Source organism: Myodes glareolus, chromosome 19 (assembly GCF_982192425.1).
Source record: "Myodes glareolus chromosome 19, mMyoGla1.1, whole genome shotgun sequence".
Taxonomy (NCBI): Eukaryota; Metazoa; Chordata; class Mammalia; order Rodentia; family Cricetidae; genus Myodes; species Myodes glareolus.
In genome coordinates this window covers 39,657,177-39,674,900 of record NC_142044.1, presented here as the reverse complement: position 1 = coordinate 39,674,900, position 17,724 = coordinate 39,657,177, and the positions used below count along the sequence as shown (strand labels likewise).

General features: G+C 43.4%; 1 protein-coding gene across 3 annotated transcripts in view; it reads right to left on the bottom strand.

Annotated features, from left to right (window-relative positions):
• Positions 1 to 4,092: 4,092 nt before the first annotated feature.
• Positions 4,093 to 17,724, bottom strand: part of Slc25a17 (solute carrier family 25 member 17) — a 45,753-nt gene continuing 32,121 nt past the window's right edge. For all 3 annotated transcript variants that reach the window (XM_048454710.3, XM_048454712.3, XM_048454711.3), the window contains 5 exons: positions 12,648 to 12,764; positions 11,051 to 11,196; positions 10,876 to 10,971; positions 8,323 to 8,405; positions 4,093 to 4,945 (listed from right to left, as the gene is read on the bottom strand). In XM_048454710.3, coding sequence (XP_048310667.1) covers positions 4,798 to 4,945; positions 8,323 to 8,405; positions 10,876 to 10,971; positions 11,051 to 11,196; positions 12,648 to 12,764 — 590 coding nt within the window. In that variant the 3' untranslated portion in view covers positions 4,093 to 4,797. The remainder of the gene's footprint in view (positions 4,946 to 8,322; positions 8,406 to 10,875; positions 10,972 to 11,050; positions 11,197 to 12,647; positions 12,765 to 17,724) is intronic.

Sequence of the window (17,724 nt, the reverse complement as noted above, 5' to 3'; positions counted from 1 at the left end):
ATTCAGAGTGCCTTCTATGAGGCCACAGTTATATTTACCCAGCCAGTTGCATTCCTAGTCAATATGATAGTAATAGTTGTCACTAATGTGTATCCAGCTCTTACAAGACAACACTAATGATCCCTAGCTAACACTTGTGATCACCCCATAACTAGCTTTACCAGGAACTCACTCCAGAGCTGGAGGAGGCTCAGCGGTTAAGAGCTTCCCACCAGAAAACTCGAGGTCAATTCCCACCAACAACCACGTGGTGGCTCACAACTACCTTTAACTCCAGTTCCAGGAGATCCAATGCTCTCTTCTGGTCTCCTTGAGCACCAGACTTGCAAGTGATGCACAGACATACCTACAGGCACCCATAGACACAAAATAAATTAGTATTTTAAAAAAGCGAGTGTGTGTGTGTGTGTGTGTGTGTGTGTGTGTGTGTGTGTGTGAGAGAGAGAGAGAGAGAGAGAGAGAGAGAGAGAGCTCTCCAGTCCATGGTTAAGAAAACTGAGTTTCCTGAAAGTTCAGTATGAGTCTGTCTAGTCCTAGAGTCCATCCTCTCCCCCTCCCCGCTCTCCCCCCACCCCACCGCGAGACAGGGTTTCTCTGTAGCTTTGGTGCCTGTCCTGGAACTAGTTCTTCTAGACCAGGCTGACCTCGAACTCACAGAGATCCGCCTGCCTCTACCTTCCAAGCACGTGCACCACCACTGCCTGGCTTAGAACCCATTCTCTTAATCTTCTACCAGAATGAAGGAAACTCAAGTCCTGGCTTTACCTAGAGAATCCTCTGACAGTTCTATTTCAATTTCCTTGTTAATTAAATAGGGTTATGGTTACTTCTGCCTACCTACTCCACAGAGATACTGGGATGATGAGAGGAGAAAAAGCAAAAGCGTTAGCAGGGAAATTGCTATATAAATCTGGATCCTCTCACTCCGTCCCCATTGCAGGACCATAAAGGGATTTAGCTGGCATCATTAGCTCTCACAACCCTCTGAAGTGGGTAGGAAGTAGTATTATCGTTACTTATCAAAGAGTGGAAGTGCAAGGAAATGACATAATCTGAGAGCCAGTGGTAAACCTGGGAATAAAACCTAGACTTCTAACTCCCACTGCTTATGCTCTCAGGGTACAGCCTAATTTTTTATACTTCCAAATTAATTATAAAATAGTCAAGGGCAGGAACATCAGTGTCCACTTCAAAGCAGAGATTAAATACTTACAGAGATGAGATTCCCACCACAGTGACACTGATGTATTCGTCAAGGCTCTTAAGCCTCACAGTCTAAAGAAACTGCATGATTCAAGAGGAAAAGCTCCCATTCCCTTCTAAGGGACACCAGCTCTTCATCATGCTCAATTAACCTATTACTCACCAAAGGCTACAAAACTAGATTTTATTACTTAGTTTATACTGGTGAGTCTATCCCCCTTCCTCAAAAAACATAAAACCTCATTACTAAACTGCCCCCTCATAAGATCAGAGAAAAAGGGACCAGGCGTGGGGGCACACACCTTTGGTCCAGCATTTGGAGGCAGAGACATGGATTTCTGTGAGTTTGAGACAAGCACAGCCTACATAATGAGATCCAGACAGCCAGAGCTACAAAGGACGACCCTGTCTTAATTAAACAGACAAACAAACCAGACAAAAAAGGAAGAAAATGAAAAAGATGTCAAAGAAAAAGGAGTATCAAACACATTCTCACATCATAAACACTTACCTGAGCTGTATGCTTTGGTTTGGAGGGTGTTCTAACATACCAACCCATCACATCATGAGATCAACATGCAAGCTTCCAAGGGAACAGTATAACTAAGATGATCATGAAAATACAGTAGCACCATTCTAAGTCATTCTCTTCCTCTACACAGCCCAGACAGCAATCATGTGCTTCCCACCCAAGACTTCAAACATACACAAATCTTTAAGTAAAATAAGAAGTAGTGGGCCAGGTGTGGTGGTGCATGCCTTTAGTCCTAACACTCAGGGGGCAGAGGCAGGAGAATCTCTGTGAGTTCAAGATTAGCCTGGTCTACAGAGTGAGTTCCAGGACAGCCAAGGTTACACAGAGAAGCCCTGTCTCAAAACAACAACAACAACAACAAAAAAAAAAAACCCACAAAAAACCAAACCAAAACAACAAAACAAAAACAAAAAAGTAGTAATGGTGGAGGGGTCTGAGATTTAGTCAGTAAAGTATGCAACATGAATTCTAATCGGTCTTAATAAATAAAACCTGGAGTCAGATATTGGGGTGAATGCCGAAGGATCAGAGAAGCAGTGCAGTCAGTCACTAGAGACCTTTTTCGTCTATAAATGCTCAGACCAAAGTGGGTGATCCTGTCCTCAGACTGCATCTTCAGACTGCAGGGGCAATCCTCAGACTGCACTGAGTTCTTGTCTCCTCCTGCTTCATATTCTTCTCTCCGTCCAGCCATATCACTCCTGTCTCCACCTCCTAGTGCTAGGATTAAAGGTGCTGGGATCACCTTTGTGACCTTCAGGCAAGCTTTATTTGTTAAGACACAAACTAAATATCACTACAAAAATGCTCGCAGTTCAGGCATAAGGACCCGAGTTCAAGTACCAGGACCCACACAGACACAGCAAGGCACGCCTACAACTCCAGCATTGCAGAGGTGCAAACAGGTGGATCCTGGGGCTAGCCAACTAATCTAGCCAAATCAGTTCCAGGTTTAGTGAGAGACCCTGGATCAAAAAGAGAAGGTGGAAAGAGACTGGAGGGGATACCCAACGGCAGCCTTTGGCTTCCACACACAAGCACACACTTCCTCTTGCACACACACAGACACGCAAGCACACACACACACACACACACACACACACACACACACACACACACACACACACGTACGTAATGGGACCAGTTCTGTCTTCAATGAGGAATGAGCGTTCAGTTTAGCTCTCTTAATGTTTGTTTTCTAGAACACCACCAATCTCCTCAGTTATTTCTAGTTAACAAGCACACAATTTGCAATCACCACAGGAGTAGGAAGCGAAAACAAGAAATGTCCACTGAGTCCAGATCCACAGAATCCTCATGACTCTCCGACTGACTGAAACACAGTGCGTCATTTTGTCAGAGACAAAAACCAAAGCACAAGAATCAAAGTCATTCTAAGAGAAAGCCACACTTCATCTCAGCCAAGAGGCTGAGAATACAAAATCCTACGAATGTGAAGAGAGTTTGCTTTGCGGGTGGAGTGGCTTGAGCTCTCTGAGCCACTCCCAGCTGTGTGCTCTGAGAGAAGAAATTGATGACATGTGGTTCTGAGATTTCTCAGAGGCCATCTTTCCCACAATGCTCTACTTTTCCCTTGAGAGAAATATTTTTCTGACTTCTGTAATCAAAACCAATGCCATTTTCTGTTGGGCCAGTGGCCCTAAGATCTCTTGAACTTTATTATAGATGAGAATTACTTGGGGATCGTGTTAAACTACAAAATATGACTCAGAAGGCCTGGGCTGAAAGCCTACCACGCTCTCAGCTCATGCCAACGCTACTGTGTGATGGGCCATATTTTACAGTAGTAGGCCCCCAAGGAATGTTTCCAAATAGAAATAACCTACATCAAATGCTTCTGAAAATACAATCCACACAGCTCTCCAGGGGAAGAGCATTCTGGAGTCCACACACTTAGTATCTGGTGCTCAGTGCACTCTTACAATCTTTCTTTACCCACCTGGTTGCACACTGCCTCAGTCACTGTCTACTGCTGCAATAAAACACCGTTACCCAAGAAACTTATAAAAGAAAGCATTTAATTTGGGGCTCATGGTTTCAGAGGGCAGAGTCCGTAACTGTCATGGTGGAGGGCATGGCAGCAGGCAGGCACGCGTGGCCCTGGAGCAGCAGCTGAGCTCACACCGTGTGGCACAACCATGAGGCAGAGAGAGTCAAGTGGGACTGGTGTGGGCTCTGAAACTTAAAGCCTGGCCACAGTGACACACCTTCTTACCCTTCCCAAACAGTTCACCAACTAGGAACCAAGTATTCACACAGGAGCCCGCGGGCCAGTCTCATTCAGATACCACATAAACCCATTTAGTACCTTAATAAAGAGCAACCTTCGTGAATGTGTGTGAGTGTGCTGACAGTTTATTGAGGCTTGTCTGATTGGAGCTTGCATGGGTGGACATACAACATCAGGGCTTTTTTTTGTAATAAAAGACAATTCAAAATAAATATGTATTAAAAACTATGTCAAACACTAAGGAATAATTGACATTTACAGATTTTAAGAAAATTATTTAGGATTAATCATTTTCATTTTCCCCACAAAATAAATAGCTCACTTAACTTTCATTATGCAGGAGGAAAAGAGTCAAACAGAAATAAAGTCATGCCCATGGCATCGTCATCATGTGATTTCAGTGAGGAAAATCTTTACCAAGATTAAGACACAGAAAAGTATCTGAGGAGAAGTACGTTACTGAGTTGTCAGAACCTGCGTTCGGGGAAAGAGAACAAGTGGCAAAGTTGAGGAAAACTTCAGATGGAAAGTCCATACCCCTTGCGAAAACTAATAAACACCCACAAACTTACATTTTCAGGTTTTCAATATTTCCATATTAGTCTAACCTCCACCCCCAAATCCAAGCAAACACCATAAAAATTAAGTTGGTAATAGGCCTAGCCAACTCCACTCCCTGTTTAGCCTTTGGAGCCTTTGGAGCCAATGACAGGAATGACTGTGGTGTGGATGGAACCAGAGGGAGAGGAGAGCTGTGCCTCTTCTCTCTGTGCAGCATGTGCATCTCCACACTGCTCTGTGGAGGACCTCAGTGCTTGTGTGTGCTCTTCAGGCCCATTACAGTGAAGGTAGCAGCTGTCAGTTTCTCATACACCAAGAACATGAGGGCAGCCGTGAGCACGGTCTGGAGCAGCTTGGCTTCAAGGCCTTTGTAGAGTCCCATTATTCCAAAGCGTCTGAAAGGAAAGAGGTTGGGAAAAAATAGATTTTCTTTGTAAATATCAGATCTGCTGCCCTGATAGCTTCTCTCTGAAAGGGTTTTTCTTTAGGAGCAAACAAGCAATAGAGATTTTCAATTCCAACAGACTTCTCAGCCTTGAAGGCACTTAGGAACAGATGAAGTTTAGTATTCAGAAGCCACTGATACTTTGTCTTTACTATAGTCCTCACTTATTAGTGGGATGCTAGCAACACCGCACTACTAAGCTGCAGATCTGAAAGCTTCTGAAACCATTGGAATGCTCAGACCAGAGATCTAAGAACTTCTACGTTTAATGGGCCTCCAATTCAGTTATTTCAACTTAACAGCCCCTAAGTGGTAGGAAAGTCATTAATTAGTTTAGATTATTTTCACTTCAGTAGAAATAAGAGAAGAGACAGAAATGAAAAGCTGTCTGATTCTTAGACTGCCTGTACATTTGGTTCTAGGGCTTAAGTTAAATTCAGCAAGCACCTAAGTCACCTGAAGAACTGGTTAAATACAGGTCTGCTGGTCCATTTCCAGAGTATCTGATTCATTTCATTAACTTTGGGACAGGAATCAAAAAATTTGCATGTCCAACTAGCTCCCAGGTGCTGAGGAGGAGCATGCTCTTCTGGGGACAGCACTTAAGAGCTCCTCAGAATGCTTTGGCTAGAACCTGAAACTCAAAGCAAATAATCCCTCCAAAACTATTTGCTAAAAGTGAGTTAGTCTCTTATGCTAGTTCAAGAGCAACTCCAGCCTGCGGATTGACATTAAACTAATCTGGTGCCCGAATCAAGCAAGTTTATATGCTTGTTGTGAAATTTTATTAAGGGGTAATCATGTGAAAAGGAGGGCAGAAAACTGGACCCATGCATTTCCTGTTCACTGTGTTCTTCAGGGTGACGTCCACCCACAGTGGAAGTCCCAGGGCTGCTGAGACTGCAGGCTTCAACACCCCATCCCAGAGGGAAGGCGAAGATCTACATTGTGACAGGCATTTCAACTGCATTTTCTTTTTACAGACAGGGTCTTTTTTTTTTTTAAATATTTATTCATTTATTAAGCATACAATGATCTGTCTGTGTGTATGTCTGCAGGCCAGAAGAGGGCACCAAACCTCACTACAGACGGTTGTGAGCCACCATGTGGCTGCCGGGAATTGAACTCAGGACCTTTGGAAGAGCAGGCAATGCTCTTAACCACTGAGCCATCTCTCCAGCCCTACAGACAGGTCTTATGTAGCCCAAGCTGGCCTCAAATTTCTTACATAGCCAAGGTTGTCTTTAACTCTTGATTCTTCCACCACTTTAGGTACGCACATCACAGCTGACTTCAGATGATATTGTGCATGTATGTGTGTGCATGCCTTAGCACATGCATAGCCCAGAAGTTGACTTGAGTATCTTTTTTTTTTTTTTTTAAAGACAGGGTTTCTCTGTGTAGCCCTGGCTATCCTGGAACTCACTCTGTAGACCAGGCTGGCCTCAAACTTACAGAGATCCACCTGCCTCTGCCTCCTGAGTGCTGGGATTAAAGGTATGCGCCACCACTGCCTGGTTGATTTGAGTATCTTTATCTATCACAGTCCACCTTATTTTTTCATTTCTAATTTTTTGAGACCAAGCCTCTTACTGAAGCTAGAACTTGCTGTTTTGGCTAAACTGGTTGGCCAAGCAAACCTCCAGGACCCATGTGTCCTCACTCATCAGTGCCGGAGGGACAGCCACACACTGCCACACCTGGATTTTTATGTGGATGCTAGACATCTGAACTCAGGTTTTCATGCTTGCACGACAAGCACTTTACCAACTGAGCCATTGCCCCAGACCTTCAGGTGATTCTCAATCACATAAATGAGAGGCTCAGTATGGCATTGCATTATCGATGACAGTAACCATTAGGCAGATGTGGCAATTCAAACAATGCAAACTTGGTTTCTTGGAAGCACTGGCACTATCCCACAGCTCAACAGCTACCTGCAGCTAGTCTCAGCCCTACTGGATAGTGCTGGTGCTCCCATCACCATAGAACACGGCACTGAAGAATGGCAGTTGTTCATCTGGCGCTGCCTCTAGTGTTGGGCAAATCAATTTCTCTAAATCTGCTACTTGATTTGCAAAATAGGAATATAGTCACTTTTCTACAGGGCTGAGTGAGGACCAAACAAGATAAACATGTAAAAATAATTTGCAAATTGTAGGACCTCATCGGTCTCCAACTGACAACATCTTAAATGGCCTGGTAATGTCCATTGTTCTTAACCTTCTCCGTGCTGGCAAAAAGACTGGAGGTCAACTGCCAATGTCTAAATTTCTAATTCTTGAAATTATACAATGTCAAAATTGTATGTACTCTAGTTCTCTTAAGTAGGTAATTGCACATAAATTATGACTGCTTAATTCTAGGAGGCTCAGTTTATGCTCTTCACTCGGCAGTGCTTGTGAAGATCCTGCACACTCATCAGTATGAGCACCAGTGAGTAAATCAGTGTGTCACATCACAGGAAACTAATACAACCGGAAGGGAGGGGCATGGTGTTACCGTTACTAAAAGAGAGAAGTTGAGGAAGGAGGATTGAGGCCAGCCTGGTCTACTTGACAAGTACTAGTCCAGTCAGGGCTTCATAGCAAAGCCCTGCCTCAAATAAATAAATAAATAAATAAATAAAAACAAAATAGTAAGCTGAATATATACACTGAAAACATTAGTTTCCTATCATTCTCTAGAAATGTGTATACTTTATAGGGACTACCTCTTGGGAAAGGAATAAAAAGAAAGGGAAAATGTTTTTAAATATAAGTATATATGCATCATTTATTGACATTTAACTGGCTTTAACCTGGTGAATTTTTGTTTAGTTTTATTTATTGATTGTTGAGACAGGTTTCACTATGTGGCCCCAGTTGGTTTAGAACTAGCTCTGTAGAGCAGGCTGGCCTCAAACTCACAGATCTGTCTGCCCCTGCCTCCCGAGTGCTGGGATTAAAGGAGTTAAAGAAGTGTGCTATGATGCCTGGCCTCTTTCTTCTTTATTTTTTCTTGGTGTTAGGGTTTGAACCCAGGGCTATGCAAGTACTAGGCACAGGCTCTGCCACCAAGTTCTGTTCCCAACCCTTTGGGGGTTCCCTTCCCAAAGGAGTTCTGTATATTTGTAACTAGCAAGGAATAAGGGCCTGAACTTTTCTGTAATTCCCCAAATTGCCGTCAAATCACACTAAGCTCCTAAACTGAGAAAAACTTAAACAAGAGGGGGAGATTTCTGAGGCTGCTGCAGCACTGATGGGAAACAGCTCACCCGACCACCCCCATCACTCCCAGCAGAGTGAGGCTGCTGAAAGGAAGCCCAGGTCAGCAAACAGAGCTCACTTGACTCGCTGGTGAAGAAGATAGAGAACATTCCGAAGACTCCCCAGGGTTCTGTTTTCTGGGTTTAGTCTATGACGTCCAAACTGGGAAGGAAGGAAGACAGAAAAAGAGATAATTACTATTTATCACTCTTTATCTTAAATTTCATTTTTAAAAAGAAATTTATTTATTTTAACCATGTGTACATGTGTGTGTCTGTGTATGTGATGTATGCATTTGAATGCTGGTGCCCACAAAGTGAAGACAAGGGTATTGGGTCCCCAGGAGCTGGAGTCACAGGAGGCTGTGAGCCTTCTGACATGGGTGCTGAGAAGTGAACTTAGGTACTGTGCTCTTAACCACTGAGTCATCTCTCCAGCCCCTCTTCATCTTAATTTCTACTCAGTAAATTTCTTTGGAATAACTCTCATAGCACAGTGTTTGATTATAAAAAACGGTCCAATTAGCACTACTGATTTTATTAATCCTCTTTTTCAACTAAATAAGCTAAAAATAAAAATATTTTTCAATAAAGGAAGTATTTTTGTCATTGTTATTGTTCTGGGGGAATTATACCAAAGGCCTTCAATATGATAAAACAAATACCCTTACCACAAACCTACATCCTTAGCATCAATAACTTTCATTTTTACAAAGAATTAAGGGAAAACTCTTATCAGCACAGACAAAACAAGACAGAAGCACATGCCTGGGATGATACACAGACATGCTGTGGGTGGTAGCTTCCAGTTATTTAAGATCCCTCTATTAAAAGCCAGTTAAAAACAACACATAAAAATGGCACATTAGCAAAAACACTTTTCATAGAAAGTCGTGTTCTTACTGATATACTACCGCGCTGGTTAGAAAGAAAATGACCCCCAAAGGGAGCGGCACCATTAGGCGGTGTGGTCCTGTTGGAGGAAGTGTGTCACTGCACAGTCAGGCTTTGCAGTCTCAAGCCTGACTCAAGCTAGGCCCTGTGAGACGAACCACTCACTTCCTGTTTCCTAAAAGATGTAGGACTCTCAGTTACTTCTCCAGCACCATGTCTGCCTGCATGCTGCCATGTCTCGCCATGATGATAATGGACTAAACTTCTGAACTATAAGCGAACCACCCCTATTAAATGTTTTCCTTTGTAATAATTACTGTGGTCATAGTGTCTCTTCACAGCAATAGAAACCCTGAGACAACTACCTTCATTTTCTCTGGCAATAAATCCTTTAAATGTTCTCTGAACAACAGATTTTTAAACAATTTTTCTTTTTTCTCTTTTGTGGTGCTGGGGCTCAAACTCAGGACCTTGCTCATGCTAACTAGTCCCAGTACAGTGGTATTCTGAGCAGCATACCAAGCCCCAGTACAGACACTGAATCTGCCTACAGCTCATCTCCACTGCTGCTAACCTAGTCTAGGCTTATCAAGCCCTCACCTAGAGTACTAAAATGGTTGCCTAACTGATTGGTCCTCTTTCAGTAAGGCCTCTGTTGCTTTCTTCTCTGGATCTCTGCCTTACTGCCTTAAGACTGGTTCTCACTGAACCAGAAGATCTGCCTTTCTTCAGGCCCCTACTCCCCAAGCCCATGCTGGGGTCACAAGTGTGGGAAGCCATGCCTTACTCTTTCAGTGGATGCTGGAGATTTGAACTCAGGTTCATATGCTTGCAGACCCTACCTCTCAGCTTCTGATCCATCCGCTACAGAAGAGCTGCACAGACCTCACAGGCCTTCCAAGGCCCTACCTCAGATCATACATTTCCACCTCAAAGTCCTCCGCAGGCCAACTCTTCCCGCCACTTTCCTCACCCACAGCTTTCCTCTGGTTCTTCCAGACTCATGCTGGGCAAGCCACGCCCAGCTGCAGAGGCTTCCTTTCGGTTCCTAAGATGAAGGAAGCTCTTGACATGGCACTCTCCCTCTTCTGGGATGCACTGTCCCCCCATCTTTGTATGGCACAAGCTTCATATTCCCTTGTACCTGGATTTCCATGTGCCTCCTCAGAAGGGCAGGCGTTCAGCCAGATGCCCAGGAAGAACCCCACAGTTCTCTTCAGTAAGCCAGTGCTGTTCATATGCTCAACAGTGGATTCAGTTTATAATAATTACTTGGCTCTTTCCTTGCTGTCTTCATGAGGACGGGAGCTACACTGCAACCCCAGCTTCTCAGTGTCTAAAACTGTCTGTCTGTATAAACAACCAAATGTATAAAAAAAAATCCTGAAGTCTGAAAGTGATCTGGAAAGGCTAACTCATTAGTAACTGGTTCTGTCAGGGGTCATCTGCTTCATGGCACATGGCAAACAATGTGAATGGGAAGGAAGCAAACTCGGGTTGTCCTGAGGTCCTTGAGGAATCTGTTTGCACAGACGGTTTTCCTGAGACAATACATTACTAAGAAATTCCTTAGTAATTCACTCACTCCTTGCCAGCCGAAAGCCTGGTTAGCAGAGTATTGCACACAGGGGAGAATGGGCACGAACACTCAGGCACACCACCTGCATTACTGCACTGAAGATCTTAGGATGTGTTTTAGATGTCACTGGGCCCACTCTGGGGGGAACCCCAGCACTTACCCTCAGAATTGACTGTACCGTCTGCATGGGATAAGTGACTGTGGTGGCCACCGCTTTGGCTATTGCACCAATGATGAACACATCCAGAGAAGAGAGCTGGAAAGCAGAGGGGGAGCATTTCAGTCAGACAAGAAAACAGGCATTTCTTTTAGTCATTTTTAAAATTAGGGATTACCTTCATCCGCTTCTTTAAAAGCTGCCGTTTCAAGCCTTCGTAGAACATGAACTGGATGGCAGGGTTGAAGACCAACAGCAAGGAGGGGAAGGTGCCATTCCACAGAGCCAAGATTCCTTCATCTCGAATAATCTGGTGGAATGCATCTAAGCAAGAAGCCAGGCTTTTGTAAAGCACCATGATAGTGCCCTAACTAGAAAAGACAATTGTTCTGTCTGAATGGATCCAGATAGAAACCATCCTCTTTTTGATGATATTTTGGAGGCAGATTCCCTATTTGGGTATCTTTCTGTTCATTTGTTTGTTTGTTCTTGCTAGGTAAGCCCAGTATGACCTTGAACACTTAAATCTTCCTGCCTCAGACAACAGGTGTGGACTGTCCTGCACTGGAGTTAACTGCCTTGTTTTGTTTTGTTTTGTTTTTTTAAGACAGAGTTTCTCTGTGTAGCCTTGGCTGACCTGGAACTTGATCTGCAGACCAGGCTACAAAGAAACCCTGTCTTGAGAAACCAAAAAAACAAAAAACAAAACAAAATTAATTACCTTGGGGGACTGTGCAGTAAGCACCTGTAACACCGGCACTGGGGAAGTTAAAAGGCAGGAGGATCTCAAGTTTGAGGCCAGCCTAGGTTACATAGTGAGATTGTCTCAAAACCAGTAACAAGCTGGATATGGTGGGTCACACCTGTGATCTCAGTAGTTGGAAGGACTGCTATGAATTTGAGGCCAGACTAGGCTATACAGTGAGTTCAAGGCTAACCTGCGAAATGGCAAAATTCTGCCTTAAAAAGAAAACAAACCCTAAACCCTTGGAGCTGGGGACATAACTCAGTCAGTAGAGTGCTTGTCTAGCACACACAAAGCCCCGGGTTCAGTCTCAGGCAAGGCACTGTGATGCACTCCTGTAATCCCAGCTCTGAGAAGTGGAGGCAAGAGGAACAGAAGTTCAAGATCATCCTCGGCTATGAGCCTGAGGTTAGCCTAGGCTACAAAAGACTGTCTTAAAAACAAAAAAGGCTGGGTGGTGGTTGTGCAAGCCTTTAGTCCCAGTAGAGGGAGGCAGATCTCTGTGAGTTCAAAGCCAGTCTGGTCTACAGAGTTCCAGGATGATCAAGGTTAACAGAGAAGCCCTGTCCTGAAAAACTAAAAACAAGCAAAATAAGAACAAAAACAAAACAACAATGACAACAATAGGAATATTTAGTTTAGGGGTGTAGCTCAGGGGTAGAATGCTTGCCTAGCACACTTGAGGCCCTAGCTTTAAAGCCTAACACTGCAAAAAGTTAAATAAAAACTCACATACTCACAGCCTCTTCCCCATCTGCTCTTTGGGAACAGTAAGCACCTCTACCCTAGTCTTAGGCTTGTTATTAGGCAAGACACAAACAGGGGCACAGTAGGTGCTCCCACTGGTGGTGTGCCACTGTTTGAGAAGAGTATACTCAGGGCTGAGGAGACTCAGTCATGGTCAGCTCAGAGGAGTTCTTACCAATCACAGACACAGAAACAATAGTTTGCTGGGATCTGAGGCTGTCTGCTAGGCAGCTTTACTGTGGAAACAGACAAACATACAAGGACACATCCTGGAGATACTTACCGATTATGCCTTTGTAGTTAGTTGGTATAATGTCTTCATTCCGAAATTTTGCCCCTTGCAACTTCAGTCTGGTGTTCACCACCCAGAGTGGAGTCGTCAGCAGCACATTCACCACTCCTGAGAAACAGAGAGATGCCTGGTGGCACAGCGCGACCTGCTAAGCTCTGCTCTACTAGGTTATACACAACACTCCATTTATATCTCTGCCACTGACTGCAGTTACGGCTTATTTTCGTGCTGGGGTACAACATTCCTGCCATTAGAAGCTGTTTGGAAGCACGGCTGATAGCAGTGTTTACTCACACAAAAGGAGTGGAGAATTCCCTTACCCACTCAGTGAGGGCAATCATTTGTTGATTTAAAAAAAAAATAACATTCAAAATGGCAGTTTGGGGATGGGGATTTAACTCTGGGGTACAGCAGCTGTCTAATACATGCAAGGCCTAGTTCAATCACCAGCAATGCTAAAGAAAAAAACACAAGGTTACCCCAAAAAAGAAGTAGCATATAATATAGTTTTAAACAAATTGTTAAATAAGAGCTTCTGAGAGGGGGTAGTATTCTATTGACACCATGCTAAACCCATGTCAACATCAGAGAAAACAAGTGCCAACTCTCACACAAGATAGCTCACACGGCTTTAAACAAGTATGATCTGGTACTCAGGGTGACAGGTGGGAGGACAGGGTGACATTTCCAAGTGCTTCAACTGGGACCAAAAGCTCCCCGAAGAGCTCATCACTCCGAGGGTTAGGACAGGCAGCAGCAGGCAGCAGTTACAAAGCGTTACAACACTGAGATCATCACAAGCACAGAGACGGACCTTGGCCCCCCAGGCTGCCTCAGAGCAGCACAGTGAGTCAGACGCTCCTTTGAAAACACATGGTCCCAATTTAACAGCATCTTGAGATATTAAAACTTCCTCATAGTCCTGAAATGATCAAAGAAAATACCATACAGGATTGTAACAAAGCGTCTGACAAGTGGTGTATACTTTGTAACTACAGACCAAGCAACAAGCAGTGGGTAAGTATAGTAGAGCTGTCTAGCTCCTGCTGAGCCCAGAAGAAGAACAATCCTAAAGAAGACAAAGAAGCCCCCCTCCACTTTGCTGAAAGTCCTTCAAGGGCAAAACAATGGTAAAAAAATGTTTTCATTTAAGAAATCTCAAAACACCCACAGAGAAAACAGTTTAATCAAGGATAAAAACGATGAAAGCAGTCAAGAGACTGAAATCTTTCTATCTTTTGCATACAGCTACCAAAGTAAGATTTTTTTTGCTTATTTTCCAGATGTACCAACATATTTCCCTAAAGAAAAGATAGTATCAAGTAATCTTATGAATTGCAGTTCTATAGATTCACATAATACCCAGAAGCTATCTAAAGCTCTGACTCTATTCACACATTGTCTCGAGGCGTGGATCATGATCTGAAAAAGCTGTGCCTGCCCCAGAAGATTCTTGCTGGACTCTTTCTAAAAGAAAAAAAAGCCCTACAGTGCCCCATAGTCCAAGACACATGCACATCTGCCCAGAGTTCAGAATGGATACCTACTTGATAATGTATACTTCACTTCACAGAGACAAATCAGTTATGGGAAAATCAGGCCAGAAAGTGTTAGTGACAGTCAGCAGCTTTTGTCCCCCCTCCCCTTTTCTTTTCTCTTTCTTGCTTTCTTCCTTTATTTCTTTTCTTTTTTTTTTTTTTTAAAAGAGAACGACAAGACAGGAGAGCTTGGAACCCATGGCTACAGAAAAGCACAATGTATACACCTTTCCAAACAAATGAAATGCAATGTCCATTAAGCAGATCCTTTAGAATTCAAAATAATATCCTTCAGGCTCTATTCAATAAGTAGGCATACACAAAACACTTGAGGGGCAACGCAGCCTAGAATAAGATTCAGCCATTAAAGCACTGTTTCCACATTCCTATTACTAAACAGCAGAAAAGACTGAACGATTCTTAGGACAACCTCAAGTACCAAGTGTACCGCAATATTTAAATGAAGGGATAGAAAGTCATTCCAAAGCTTTGCATCTGAGGCGGTCAAGTACTTCCTTCATCCTCTGAGTCAGAGTGGATGGGAAGTGCCTTTTACCACGAAAATCTTATGAATTCTGGGGAGGAATACACTCAAAATACTTGACAATGCTTTTTAAAAACTTCATCAAAATTTGCAGCTTACATAATCAAGTGAATGGCAGTGTTCCAGAGTTCCTCATGACTAACTCCAGTCCCTAATAACGTACCACAGGCGGCCCCTCGAGGGAGCCAGTTCCAGTATGTGGGTGTTACTCTAGCTCTAAGACCTAAGTACTAATTAATGTTCTTCTTACCTAAGGGGATGAGGTTATTTTTCTTTGGAGTATCGTAAATTTACTTTCTTTTCCTTTTCAATAACAGATCATTTAGGAGAAAGCAGACCCAAAATCAAGAGCTGTGCACACTAATCAAACACATAAAACCCACTCTCCCACTCTGGTAAAGGAGCCAGGGAACACCATCCTAAATTAGCAGCCAGAATGCTAATCTTTGAATGTAGGCTCTTGGAGGCTGGAAGAGACTCCACTCTGACGTTTACTTATTTGCCTAAAGACAATCCTCGAATACCACAGGAGAGAAAACTGGGTTCTGTTACTACACCTGGATAGACTGTCACAAACTGTTGTCTGTCTCCCCAGCCAATTCACTTCCAGAGAGAATCACCCAAACCACTCTGATCTCCAGACCCACTCAAAAATTACGTCTTTCCTTCTGACGAAAAGGGTGCATAGTTTATTGTGTAGTCACTGACCTGACTACACATCCTGTGTGATTTAAATACATTTGTTCTAATGAAGATCATGCTGTATTCCTCCTGAGAGAGACAGTGGTAGTTAAGACTTTCATCTGTGTATGTGTACTGGCTGGTTTTGTGTGTCAACTTGACACAAGCTTGAGTCATCAGAGGAAGGAGCCTCAGTTGAGAAAATGTCTTCATGAGATTCAGCTCTAAGGCAGTTTTTCAATTACTAATCAATGTGGGAGGGCCTAGTCCATGGTGGGTGGTGCCATCCCTAGGCTGGTCCCAGGTTCTACAAGAGAGCAAGCTGAACAAGCCAGGTAAGCAAGTCAGTAAGGAGCACCCCCTCCATGGCCTCTGCATCAGTTCCTGCCTCCAGGATCCTACCCAGTTTAAGTTCCTGTACTGACTTCTTTCAATAATGGCATGCAAAACAGAAACGTAAGCCAAATAAACCCTTTCTCCCCAACTTGCTTTTTGGCCATGGTGTTTAGGTGCAACAATAGAAACCCTAAGACAATCTGCCATTTTTTTTACTTAATTCTATCTTTTCTTGGGGTGGGGATTGTTTTTTGAGACATGGTCTCACTTGTGTATCTTTTCCCGTGTTAACCGGTCCACCGTCAGCTAAATTCAGACACCTTTCCAGGATACAGAAGCAGATGTTTCCATCCTCACCCCAGGAATAACTGGGACACTGCTTTTTACTTCTGAAATTGTCAAAATAAACAGCATTGTTTAAGAGAGAAGATGAAAATATGTCTAGGATGTCCAACTTGGAAGCATGTAATGACAGTTGATACAAGAAAATGTCTAGGAATGGGGAGATGGAATTCAGATCCTCAGCACCCCATAAGAAGCTGGGTACGGGGGCCTGGTGGTGGTGGTGCATACCTTCAACCCCAGCATTCAGGAGGCAGCCTGGTCTACAGAGAGAGTTCCAGGACAGGCTTTAAAGCTGCACAGAGAAATCCTGTCTCTAAAAATAAACAAACAAAAAACAACAACAAAAAAACCTGGGAATGGATGGTTGCATGTGCCTCTAACCCCAGTGTTGTGTGTGTGGAAGGAGAGGAGGACCAGAAACGGGTGGGCTCCAAATTCAAGGGCTCCAGTGAAAAACATACTTGAAGGAAATAAGACTGAGAGCTGTAGAGGACTCCAGTCTCCACACATGAACACAGGTAACATGCACGCATTCGTTCATGCATGCACACACATAAATAAATTTTAAACAGAGAATGCTGTGGAACAATCTTTTTGTACACTATGAACATGTATTAGTCTCAAAAGTTGATTGGTCAATAGCTGAGCAGGAAAGAGACTGAGCACAAGAGCCAGACTAAGAGAATTCTGGGAAGAGGAAGGGCAGACTCAGAGAGTAGCTGGCAAACGCAGAGAAGCCAGGTGAGAATGCCACAGCAAGCCACGTGGCTAAATACAGGTAAGAATTATGGGTTAATTTATGTGTAAGAGTTAATTAATAACTATTCTGAGCTATTGGCTGAGCATTATAAGTAATATTAAGCCTCTGAGTATTTATTTGGGAACTGGTGGGCGGGAAGAGAAGTACCCAACTAAAAGAGAAAGGAAATGGCAAATCAAGTGTGGAAGGCTAAAGCAGGAGTGTAGCATGACTAATAAAAACCTAGAGACAGATATTGGAGTTCAAGCTGAAAGATCAGAGAAGCAAAGCAACCAACCACTAGAAAGCTCTTACCTCTATGAAATCTTCAGACTGAAAAGAGAGCAAGTTCCTGTCTCATCCCACCTTATATTCCTCTGTAGGGCTGAGATACAAGGCATGCACCACCACCACCTGGCCTCTATGGCTAACTAGTGTGACTGCTAGGATTAAAGGTGTGTGCCACCACTGCCTGGTCTTATGGCTAACTAGTGTGGTTAGCTTTGCACTCTGACCTTCAGGAAAGCTTTATTTATTAAAACATAAATAAAATATTATCACACAGGAGGGTCATGAATTCAAAGCCAGCAGTGTCTGTATAGTGAAAGTTTATCTCAAAAAGCAATCCTTACCCCTCAGAAAAGATAGAACAAAATAAACAAAATGGCAGATGAAAGCCACAGGTCTGAGCTACTTACTTTCTCCCTAGAGAGGTGTGCAACATGATGTACAAGAATAAACCTGACTGGCCAGATTAAGGCAGAGGCAGGAGGTACATCCTCAACTCTGAAAACTGGCAGCTGGCATTCAAAAGTGCTGCTGTTCAAAATCACAATTTTACAATGTGGCCAACAGTCTTCAGTTACGTTATCTGTAAGGTTCTAG